A 13,010-nucleotide genomic window follows, 5' to 3' on the forward strand; every position below is an offset into this window, starting at 1 on the left:
CTGGCACACATACACAATAGCTTAAAGAAGCAGCTCTTATATGAAGATTAAGATCTTTTTCCCCTTGCACACCTCGCTGAACACGCCAATGACAGACACTGCATGTAGCAAGCAGTTCTTCTAAGCTTCTGCTATCCAACTTAAAAATGGGAAGAGTTACTGCTTTTACTCAGCTAAGTAAAAAAAATTCTGAGAATAACTTCAGTCATATTTATAAGCTAATGTTTTTCAGCAACTGAGGATGAAGATGATGAGCATGGCTAGAAGACTGGGAGTGGTGTCTTGGCAGTGGTGTCTTCTTTTTCCAGCGAAGAAGATGAAACAAGCCTTTGGAATCAACATTTCTAAGTAACTGCATATCTGAATTCATGAACAGCCAACAAAATCAGGACATAGCTTATACGCAAGAATTCTATACACAATTTTACACTATTGCTTGTTGACAAAAATACACAGAAAGAAAACAAAGTTCCTAATTGGAGTTAAATTTTTTGTTGTTGTTGTCTCTTAGCAAAGACCCAAAATGTAAGCAGGGACTGAAGCAAGAATAAAACTTCATCCCCTTTACTCCCCTTTTTATAACTAGCAGTTGTTTTCACTTGGCTACCTTGCTTGTGGTCTACATAAAATTAATATTGAAGTGCACTTCATCCTCACGATATTTCAGACTTCCCAGCATGTTTTAAGTGTTTTACTGCCAGTGCATCAGACATACTGCATTACTGTCATGACTCTCTTTGAATCTACTGTCATTTATCTCAATAACGTAAGTTGGAAGTGTACAGGGCAGTACAGTCCATCACATCACAGAATGAAGAACTTAATGAACAAATCATGCAAAAAAAGAAAGGGTTTGCATTTTAGGATGAAGGAAAACTGATATTTTCCTGATAATCCTGAGGTCAGTGGAGTTTGACATGTTTTTGTAAGTAAAATATATAAATAAATATAAGTAAAATAAAAGTTTGACAACAGTTTTGATTGAAAATGCCTTAAAATCAAATCAAACAGCTACTGACCTTGCAAAACACTCCACAAAAAGCAAGTCAGTTTAATGCTCCACACAGTGTATGTCAAGTTTCATAACAATTTGCTCTTTAACACATCTTTACTCAATGTGTATCAATGTTTGTCGTTTGCCCAATATTTTGCCAATATTTAATCTTAGAGATGGAAGCTAGTTCTGCCATGCGGTAACTTTATACAAAAAGGCATATTTGCACAGGTCTTGTAGAATTCATGCTAGGGAATTTAACAAGGCAAGGCAGAAAACTCTACTGCCCTTGGTATTCTCAAAAACTTTTTACATGCAAACCTTTCAAAAGGTCAGAGTTAATCCAATCTTCAACACATGTTTTACTTTGTTTGCAGGAAGGTGGGGAGAGGCAGGGAAGCAAAACCTTCCAATACAGGCACCGTACGTACTGCTATGTTTGTTACTAATATGCTGTACTGTTATATCTGGAACACTGCCTTTGATTTTTTTTTTTAATTATTTACTCATTGTTTTTTGCCAGTACATGGAGGTTAATCTGACAAAAATCTATTGAATATAATCTACATGAATAACTGGAAAAGTTAACACCCATGAATGTATATGCTTGCTGAACCTATGCTCTATGTAAGTTAGGCTTGGGAGAAAAAATGAGCTGTTATATAGTCTCTGTAATCAAGAAGTCTGACAAAACCTGGTAGCATAATGAACTGTCTAAATCACCTGTAATGCACATTTTCCATACAAATATATACTAAAAAGTGGTATATCAGTATATTTTGGAAATATACTTATTTCAGTTTCTGTCTAACTTAAGGGCAGATTTAACGTCCATTCACAGATCTCTTGATGTCGGAGTGCATTCCATTTAAAGTCAGGAATAACTGCAAAGCTCCCAAGATTCTGCGATCTATGAAACTGTTTCAGTTTAAAACTGAAGAAGCATCATAGTAACATGCTTAATTATCGGAAATGTTTTTCCCCCTTTAAAAGACGGTGAGTTTCACATTTGTTTTTCTTTCTTGTGTGGTTAGGACAGATAAAAGAGTACTGATTTATTAGCATTATTCACACAGTGACCTTTTCTGAGAGGAAACTTTAAGTTTAGAGTATTTTATGCAACTTACACAGAGATTGTTATGGAACGTAAGTGGACTCTCACCAAGCTAAAGCACAGGCTCAGGGCAACATTCTTATTGCTTAGTGAAAACAACTCTCTTTTCTTAATTCCTTTTACCTTCCCCCCTCAGTTTTAAATAGAGAATTCTCCCAAATAAATGAAGAAAATTATATATAAAACCAACATTCCTATCAAGGCTGACATGATCAGTGAAGTGTGGTTGTGTAAGCCCCAGTTTGCATGGCACATGCATTGCTAAACTGCTTTCTTATCTAAACACTCAAGGCAGATAAAACACAACAAAGCAGAAATTCAGCAAAAACCTCTCTTTCTCAATAACATCCTTTGGTGTATGAGACGTCTCACTTAACACCCTGGAGAAGTGTGCTCCTAAGCAGAAAAGCACATTTTCTAAAACATGGCACAAGTTTACAGCTGGCCAGTGGAGAGGGGCAGGGGCCCCTGCATTCCGCTAGGGGACAGCATGAGCCCAGAGCACCCTGCAGAGCAGCGGGCTGGCACTGGAGCCCTCCCAGCCCTGTGTAACTTCAGAGTGGCCACAGGAGAGGACATGATTACTGCTGGCATTCACGAAAAATGGGAACTCTCTCCTCCCACATCTGTAACTACTATCTATATCTATACCGAGTCTCAAAAAACTTGCAACCTATTTTAACAGAAAGAGAATTGCCAGTTTAGCATGGGTAAAATGCTGATAGAAAGGTCAGTGTAATGCTTATGTCCCACAGTTGGCTGTGCCTAGCATGCTGGATGAAAAGGCTGGAAAGGCCCTTGCTTTGGGATAACAGTTTAAAAGAGACCAGATACCAAACTCAGACAAGTCTGTAACATTTACAGGCATTGTTCCATATTCGTCAGGCAACCTCTCACTGCCAGAGAAATCTGCCTTGGCTTTCCAGTGAGGTATTTATCTCCAGCTAATAGGCTGCACAAATAGGCAGCAACAGGTTTAGTGAAGTGATGTAGCTGATACAGTCCCCTGTGCACCATGTGTCTCATGCTGTGCAACTCCAGAGGCGACCCAAATCCTGACTAAGCTATAGGGGTTCACAGCCCAACAGTGTGCAACTGTGACCCCTCACAGCTTTTCAGAGAAAGGAGGACAAAGGCAAACAGGAATTACTGCTCTATTTCCTTTGAAAAGGGAAGAGCTGGGCAGAATAAAGTTCAAAATCGAACAAAATCCTATGCACTCACACTGATGCACTCAAGATACTGCGGTTTGTTTTCTGATTTAAAAGGGAAATGACTACTGTGGAAGACACATACTACTATGTTATGTTAGTTGTTTGTTTAATGGCAACTGACACATGTTTTATTGTTCAATTATTCCAAGTTTCTAATGGTAGTAATTGTTTCTCTCTTTGGGACACCTGAGGCATAGCCTCAGTTGGTTAAATGAAATGTATTTGCTTTCCTTAGTATTCAACATTCCATCCACAGCTGTTAAATTAATGACCTGACTCTCCCAGAGAAATAAGCCATGTGAGGCAGCTGCCCCTGGAGCTCACACTGTGTTGGGAGCTGCCCCTGGAGCTCACACATGCACACTCTAGTAACAGGCTCCAAGGCAGAAGCAGCTACACTTTGTTGAACACCTAGGCAACCACACAAGAGCACGAAGGAACAACCTTCAAAAACACATTTCATTAATGAACATGCGTAGGTAAGATGAGCAACTGTCATAGTATTAGCTGGGATAGAGTTAATTTTCTTCACTGCAGCTGGCACAGTGCTTTGGACTTCATATGAAAACAATATTGATAACACACAGATGTTTTCATTGTTGCTGGGTAGCGCTTGTACTAGTCAAGGATTTTCTAGCTTCTCATGCTCTGCCAGGTGCACAAGAAGCCAGGAGGGGAGGGGGCACAGGTAAAGCGAGAGGATTCAAACTGGCCAAAGGGATGTTCCATATCATGTAACATCATGTCCAGTATGTGAACTGGGAGGAGCTGGCTGGGGGCGGGAGGCAGCAATCACGGCTTGGGGACAGGCTGCGTTGGTTGGTGGGTGGTGAGCGGTTGTATCGTTTGTGTTTCTGGGTTTTTTTCCCCTTTTTTCCTTTTCCATTTTATTATCATTATTGTTAATTATTATTATAATATTATCATAATTATTATTTTTATTGTAATTATTAAACTATTCTTATCTCAACCCACAAGTTGTTTGGGTTTTTTTTGTGCTTTTGCTCTTCCGATTCTCTTCCCGGCACCCCAGAATCCCAGATTGTGGGAATCAAACCCACAATCCCTGGCTTAGGATTCCTCCTCCTAGAATTGCCGGTATCTTCCCACTGCCTGTGAGCAAGACTGTGTGGTTCTCTATACATGCCCAAGGTTTTTGTTTGTGGGTTGGCAGGGATTAGCTGTGGTGGTCATTGTCTTTTTTGCCTCACACTAGGGACTGTACGGAAAAAACTGCGTGTCTGTGTTAGATATATGCATATACGCATACTCTTGTATATGCTCATATATAAAGTATTATATATACATATTTATTTATGGACTCACTTACTTGGACGAGATGGTACACAGAAGGATAAACCAGCAGGAGCATCCTGAAATTCAACAAGCACCAACTCACAGTCCCACACCTGGCAACAGACAGGCTGGGACCAGAGGGACTGGGCATCAGCTCCTGGGGACAGCCTTGGTCACTGGTGGGCAACAAGCCGAGCTGGAGCCAGACCTGCACCCAGGCAGCAATGAGGGCCATCAATGCACAGGCAGCATGAGCAGGACACAGCCATGAGAGTCAGGGGAAGGATCACTCTTCTACTCTGTGATCACCAACACAGCTGGAACCCTGTTCTGAATGCAGGAAAGACACCAACAAAACTGGAACAAGTTCATGGGAGGCGGCTGAGGCAGCAAGGCTGGAGCCCCTGCCCTGAAAGCAGAGGCTGTGGGACCACACCTGGTTTGTCTGTGAGAAGGGATGGCTTTGCGAGTGCCCAACAACATCTCCAGCACTGACAGGAAAGGACTGGGGAGATATAGCTGGGCTCTTGCATGGTAGGAGGCTGAGGCACAAGCTGAAATATCAGACATTCACAGGCAAGTAAGGACAGCCCAAAAGTGGAGCCAGGGCCCAGAGGCGTTATACTGTTTCCAGTCCTGGGGGTTTCAAAACCTGACTGTAAAGCCTTGGCCATGTAGTCCAAGTCCATGGCTGACTGTTTTGAGGAGGGATGTGGATATTTGAAGGTCCATGCCAGCCTACACAAGTTATGTTGGTGATTCTGTGGAAGTACTCATAACAAGCTTACTCTATCCTTACACTCTTCCATGTAGAATTAAGGAATGAAGGCATGAATTAAAAAGGTGGAGCTCAAAATAAAACAAAGTATCATCAGTAACAAAGGAAACTCACTTGTACTCCAGACTGGTGTCAAAGCAGCAGTCTTCCAGCACATCCAGGGACTTCATTAGAACTAAATTCATCTGTTGCCCGGGTACATCACTACAAAACCAAACCAACTCAAGAGATGAGAAAAATCCACAACACAGTTCTGCTCTTTAAAAAATTATTAGGTAAATTTATTAATTTCAACACTCCTTGCCAAAAAAAACCAAAACACAAAACCCCGAAATAAAGATTCACGTACTCCAAAATATCAAGCTGATATAACACCACTCTCTTCAAGATCCTTCTAATGCTTGTGTGTAGCTCAGATGGCACCACTGAGTAATCATCCAGAGACAGCCCACCCCCAAATTCTGTGGCTGAGTCAGAGGCAGCAAGGCATCAAGGCACCAAAGCATGAAGACTATAACAGACCAATGCTGCACAGAGTTTTAACAAAGGCAGGTGTGTTGTAAAAATATGCTTCACTGAACAAATTAACCACCCCCAACTTCAGAATACGTCTTTGCTGCCAACATAGCTGTAATGGCACACCTTACAGACAGCCCACTACACTACTTCTGTTGTAACTCCATCCCTATACGTGTAACTCCTATGATGTAAGTGGACACTATCCAGTGTCCAGAGCACCACTTAGAAAGGAACCAGTGAGAACTGTGAATTGTTTTACAATTAAGTATCCTATGGCACCTAGTGCCCTTTAAAAGCATATGGGTGGCTCTTCTAGCTGACTGCTTTGCACGTGTACTTTACCATATTATGAAAATTAGTCACTCATCCTAAAAGAATGGCAAAATATCCAGGATGGCACTGGGTGGATGGTAAAGACTGACAATAAAAGACACCTTTTAAGAAACATTGCAAAGCCCCTCAAGAATCATTTGCCTATGAAGTGTAAATACTTCAATTCCTCAGAACTTAAGGCCACATGCAGGAAAAAGAAGGAAGTTATTTGCACACCTATGTTACATATGGTAATACTCACCTGACTTTTTCTTCATATAAACGTGAGATAAACATCCCCAAACCAAGGCCCACATGGATCTGAACAGCTTGAGACTCATCAGCATTTGGTTTCCCAGGTAACCTGTCAGTCAGCATATTCAGGACCTCCTCAACCTTCTCCTTGAATGATACAATGAAAACTGGCACCAGGAGAGACAAAGCAGTGGCTGCACAGGAACGAGCTATAATACTTGCATTATTTTCACCTGAATAGGATTTCTAGAAAAACACAAAAAAGAAATTTTTTAAATTTTTCTCTTGGGGGAAGGAAATAAAATTCCTTTCCAAGTAGTAATACTCAGCACTTTAGGAATTTAAAATAAATACCTATAGACCGAACAGCAGCACAGATGTATTGCAATCTGGCAATAAACAGAGTTTCATGGAATTGCCCATGGTAACTCTTCTGTTTGCCTTACCTTGTAAGCAGCTTAAAACTAGGGTAATTCAGAATATAATTTCTAAGTGTAAATAAGATTGCTAAGTATGAAACTGTAAACAAAGGATATGACCGGATGCAACTACAATTTAACAGCTAGTCTGCACATAAATATATTGGTTTATTTTAGTTGTCACCATCCTTGTTAAAATATCCAGCAATGTGATCAGAACAGCAAACAGAAACTAGCCATTACGTTATTACTACTGTACTTCTGTAATTATAACACACCAAGAATTGAGTTGGAAACAGCACTAGCTTAAAAAGCATCACAAATGCTAGGATGACAAAATATCATGACATCGTGCAAGATAACCAGTAGAGATGCTTTCTAGAAGAAAGATACCTTACAGAGTTTTTAAATTCAGTTCCAGGTAAGGTAAAATCATTACCAGGAAAGGTAAAATCCATATAGCTACCTCTATTTATAAAGCAATGGACTGATTCTAAGTAATAACCTAATGTATATTTATCAACTTCCATGTGCAACTCTGAAAAGGAAAAGAAAAAAACTCCCAGGCACTCTGCAAGACAGTGATTTCTCTTGTGTGCCGTAGGATTTTACAAGCATAAGATCTTTTTTTCTTTTTTTTCTTTTTTTAAAGAGAGTGGATTTCAGAAATGAAACATTGCCCCATTTTTCCATCTCAAAAACACCCTTTTAAACAGCACTGTTTTCAAAGGCAGGAGTCACAGAACAATTTGGCAAGAACTGCTCATGCCAACCAAGCAGCTGAATCTCCTTGCATGCCACCAGTCTAGTGTTTATTTAACACTACATTTAATTTGATGATCTATGCCCCCTATCAGTGATGACCGGCATCACATGCCAGAGCTGACTCGCGTCCATCAGTAATCTTCATGTTTTTGATGCTAACATCTCACTACTGGACTAAACATACTTCATGGATGCAGTTAATGAAGTTCCAGTTAGAATATTTTATGATACATTTGCAGGCTGGTATTTGACCTTGTAGAACCCAAGTTCCCTTCTGCATCCATACACAAAGAATCTCCAGTCTGGTCATTTTGACCACAGATAGTCAAGAGTGAGCAATACCTATACCTTAAGGTCTATACTGAGCTTTCAGTCCATCTCCAAGTCCTACTTAAGAACTGCCTGATACTTATATGGCTTGAGAATTTCAGGCAGGTTATCACACTGCAAGCACATATGATACAACTTCTACTGGCCTTCAGGTGTTCAACAGGTGCTGTAAAATACGAATCACTGGCTCCATTACAGTTACATTTTGAGAGTGTATGCATTTCAGAGCCCTAAGGAATGATGTCAGAATCACTCAAGAGTTTGACAGTGTGGTCAGAGGAGAATCTGTTCGTGTTAGAAGGTTTTGTTTTGTACATACATGCCAAATATGCTAGGTTTTTATGGCTTTTTTTTGTTTTTAAAGTTTTCTTGATGTATGTATGTATGTATATATCCTTGCATGTAGTTTTTACTGTTTTGGTAAAAGACAAACACTCAAGGCAAACCCAAATATAAACAGGAAGCACAATTAAAGAAAAAGGAAAAAAAGGAAGAAAAGCTTTGATTCTCCTGTATTACAACTACTGCCAGGCAAAGAGAAACAGGAAACTCCACATGAAGAAGTCCAGGTGTGAAATACAGATATATTCTCTTACCTTTAACACCACCACACGTACCTGATAGAACCATGGGAAGACTTGACCTTTAGGGTGATAGCGGCTATTCACAATACTAAAGAGCGTCTCTGTGAGCACAGAAATCCAGTGTTTTGTGGGAAAAAAATCAGGTCCAGTCTGCAAAAATCAAGCCCAAATATTAATCGTTATTTTTTCTGAAATGAGGTCCTACCAGAACAGAAACTCAGCAGCTGATTTTCCAGCTATGATCCATCAGGAATGAGATTATTTTGTTATTCTTATGTACAGTAAGTAGAATGATTTACTTGCCAGTGCTGACCCTCCAGACACTACTTTTGATCAGTTACTATTCAGTGAAAGCAAAAATTATGAGAAAAGAGGCTGGCTGGGTTTCAGCATCCACTAGACCTCTATCTCATCTGTCAAAACCAACAAATAAACATCTTAGTCATTATGTTTCTTGTGAGAAGGCACCTACACACTCTGACTGCTTTTGTAAAGATCACACACCAAGTTACCACACGACATTCACTGAACAGGGTGAAATTTGAACTTCAAAATGTGAAGTACCTCATATCCACTTACCAGCTGCCGAAACACCTGGTCATATTGCTTCATTATATTCCACTAAGAGTAGAGAGTCTCTCTCCCAGATTGACTCACCTCAGGCATCCCTTCAGTATCTGAGGAAAGGCTGCTTTCGTATTTGGCTACAGCAACTGCGAGACCAGTTAAGGCAAAAATAGAGTTTCCTTTCACCACTGGGCTGTCTCTGGACAGAAAAAGGCAAACAGTTAAGAAGCATAATAGAGATGCAGGCAACAAAACATGTATCTCAATGCAGGAAATAACTTTCCTCCATATGACCTACTTTGCTACAGGTGGTCCAGGAGGACCTTTGCACCTAGCAACTTTATTGGGCTGTCTTCTAGATCAGCAAGTCTATTGCCTTCCATCTTCAGTAATTAGAGAGAAAAATGGGGGAGAGAAGCATTTCAGCCTTTTTTCTTGTTTGTCTTTTACATAAAGGCTAGCACACATGAAGCTGTATAGAAACAGAAGCTTGCTTCCGCTATGAGGACCACCACCCTGCGCAGCAAGTAGCCCTCACAGACATGCACCAGTTGGGCTTTGCTAGTACCATCTCTACACAGGACAACATAAAAAGCTTTCAAACAGAAAATGCTAGACAGGCAGGTGCCACTTCACTGCAACACCATCTGTTGAGGAGATTTAGCAGAGCAACCATCACTGAAATCTCAGCTTAAAAAAAAAAAAGCTTTTAATTACTCTGCTATCGTATGAAAACATTAACATCATGGAAAATGAAAGGTTTCAAAGAGTACTAACCTCACCACAGAGCAAACCTTTACTTTTAAGGAACTCAAGTAAAAAAACAATCTGTCACTTACAAATAAGTGAGAGAATGTAACTGTGTTCAGTTTCATGACAACATAGATGCTGATATCCCAGTCATTCCCAGAAAACATATTGCAACATAATCCTGCTGGAAGTCTTAACTGTTTTAAAATAGCAGCTGAACAATGCAACTATGCTACACCACTTAGTCTTATACTAGACTGGTACACAGCATACTACACTTTTTGCAGTCTTCCATTTCTAAAACTTCCTCAACTGTTGCCGTAAAAATACACCTACACTGCAAATTTAGGCATTTGTTCCAGATCCAAAGATCATATTTTCACAATAAAAGTATATTCTGGATTTCTGGTTTGCTTTTTAAAACTAGACACACAGATCTTAGTGGAATGTTGTTGACCTCTCCTGTTTGGAACACCAAAACAATTTCCTTTCAGATAAGAGACGCCTACAAATAATTACAACTAGGTGCCTAGTTACATTCTTTGAAATCTCCTTGTACCTCTTGCCTTAAACAATTTCCTAATCTGTGTATAGAATCACAGACTCACAGAATGGTAGGGGTTGGAAGGGACCTCTGGAGACCATCTTGTCCAACCCCCCTGCTTGAGCAGGACACCTAGAGCAGGGGGCACAGGAATGACTCCAGGTGGGTTTTGAATGTCTCCAGGGAAGGAGACTCCACAGCCTCCCTGGGCAGCCTGTTCCACTGCTCTGTCACCCTCACAATAAAGAAGTTTTTTCTCATATTGAGGTGGAACTTCTTGTGTTCCAACTTGTGCCCAATGCCCCTTGTCCTGTCATTGGGCACTATTGAAAAGAGCCTAGTCCCATCGTCCTGACACCCACCCTTTAGACATTTGTAGGTATTTATGAAATCCCCCCTCAGTCTTCTCTTCTCCAGGCTAAACAAACCCAAGTCTGTCAGCCTTTGCTCATAAGGCAGATGCTCCAGCCCCCTGATCACCTTGGTAGTTCTCTGCTGGACTTGCTCAAGCAGTTCTACATCCTTCTTAAACTGGGGTGCCCAAAACTGGACACAGTACTCCAAATGTGGTCTCACTAGGGCCTGTCACAATTTGAAAACAGGTAATTTCCTGCTTTTGGGGGCATCTGGGCACAAGAAATATATCTTAACAGAAAGTGGGACAGTTTTGAAAAGCCCATACTCCACTGAAGACCAGCTAACTTCTAGATAAATGAAGATACTTGAGGCAAACAGTCTGCTAGTTAAAAAAAAGAACAGGCTAATACTGCATATAGCACTACCCAGGCTTTACTCAAAACATTAGGCATCAGCCCTTCTAATAGACACAGTCAGTAGTAAAAATCTCAAAGCACAAGATTGTTCCTGAATAAGAATCATGTGAAATCATGGAATTGGCAGATAACGAATTGCAGAAAATCTTATCTTACGTCTTCTGCCACAAAAGAAAACTCATTCTTATCTGGAATAAATTAGCAGTTCTTACTTTGAAGCACCTTTGATGACATCAGTCAACGTATCTCTGACCCTGCAACAGAAACAGAAAGAACTTACACCATGTTCATTATACGATAGCATTCACTCAGCTAATTTCCCCTTATGCCTGACATATGTCCATTCTAGGTTAACAATTATCTCATCTAGCTATCAGAAGACTTAGCACAAATTAATCACAAGCATTAAAACTGTAAAAATGCTTACGTACCACCCAATATTTCTATGTGTTCATGTGCGCTACCGATGTTTTATAATGGGCTCTTATTTGACTTCATACCACTCTCTATAAAATGCAGGTTCATGCATTTTATAGCCATAAATCTGTTCTTTGAGTTATTACAGAGGTGTCCAGATCTCTGTGCTATGCTTTAGCATAATAAAATGATAATGTTTTATGATGGACAACCATAACAGTTTATCCAACACTTACTGTACTCCTAGAAATGACTACAGGCAGTTATGCTATTAGGCATAACTGACTCCATTTAAATGAAAGCCATAAGAGTAGTTAAAATTTCTTACAGGTTACTGTAGTTGATTTATAATAGGTTACTTCTCTGCATTTGTTTAGTTTTGCGTTCATGTCAAGACAGAAGCAGATATGCAGTGAATCTTCTATATTGTCAGGTTTGGGTGAGGAAGGGAGATCCTCTATACTACAAAATACAATACCATCCTGGCCATCGCGGTCATCCTCAGAAAAAGGTACACTCTAATTACAGTTCCACAACACCTGCTTAGAAGGCTAAAAATGTGTGCCTCAAAATAAGGCCGTATGTTGTAAGACTGAGTTATACTCAGGCTCTCCTTTATAATCATACTGTTTTTGCACACAATTTCAAACCCACCTACACTAGAAACACTTACACCAACTTGGCAAATACCAATGCAAAATTGCACAGTACTTACACAATAAAAGCATTAACACTAAAGTTTATACCAAGCTGTCCACAATCAGGTTAAACCTAATGGCAACACAAATTCTTAATAGGTACTGAAGTTAGAGCCCTAAAGCACCAAGTAATTAAGGGGAAACAGGAAAAGATGTGAACGCTAATACTGGGCTCCCAGTTCACTTACTGCTTTGATTTCTTTACTGTTAAAGGGAATTCTGTTTGGTTTTGACTTAGATTATATTACCACTATTTAAGAAATACAGAGCAGAAGTCAGTTCAGGAGAAATCTACAAAAGCAGCATTGCTACAGGCATTCTTCTTACCTGGAAAATGTTTTCTCTTTATACCCCATCAAGAAAGGTATTCAGCAGTGAAACAATAGAAAATTGTGCCACTGTTACATAAAGAATCTCTTCTACAATACCGTATCATTCTGATCTTACTATGAAACCCACCAATCTAGACTTAGCTGGAATAAAACAACAGACACCAGTTTTGTGTTCCTGTTGAGCGGGACCTAATAACACCCTTTTGACTAAAATGGGCAAAGGCATTTTGGTTTTGTTTGTATTTATGTTTGTTCCGAAAACATTTATGAACATATGCAGAAATGGATATTTATACCGTCCATGGATAATGTAGTTCTTTCTATCTGTGAAGCCTCCCACTTTCCACCT

General features: G+C 40.0%; 1 protein-coding gene across 3 annotated transcripts in view; it reads right to left on the bottom strand.

Annotated features, from left to right (window-relative positions):
- FOCAD (focadhesin) overlaps window positions 1–13,010 on the bottom strand; it is a 138,089-nt gene that overhangs the window by 21,771 nt on the left and 103,308 nt on the right. For all 3 annotated transcript variants that reach the window (XM_075079255.1, XM_075079253.1, XM_075079254.1), the window contains 5 exons: window positions 11,427–11,468; window positions 9,238–9,346; window positions 8,614–8,730; window positions 6,490–6,728; window positions 5,511–5,600 (listed from right to left, as the gene is read on the bottom strand). In XM_075079255.1, coding sequence (XP_074935356.1) covers window positions 5,511–5,600; window positions 6,490–6,728; window positions 8,614–8,730; window positions 9,238–9,346; window positions 11,427–11,468 — 597 coding nt within the window. The remainder of the gene's footprint in view (window positions 1–5,510; window positions 5,601–6,489; window positions 6,729–8,613; window positions 8,731–9,237; window positions 9,347–11,426; window positions 11,469–13,010) is intronic.

This window comes from Phalacrocorax aristotelis, chromosome Z (assembly GCF_949628215.1).
Source record: "Phalacrocorax aristotelis chromosome Z, bGulAri2.1, whole genome shotgun sequence".
NCBI lineage: Eukaryota > Metazoa > Chordata > Aves > Suliformes > Phalacrocoracidae > Phalacrocorax > Phalacrocorax aristotelis.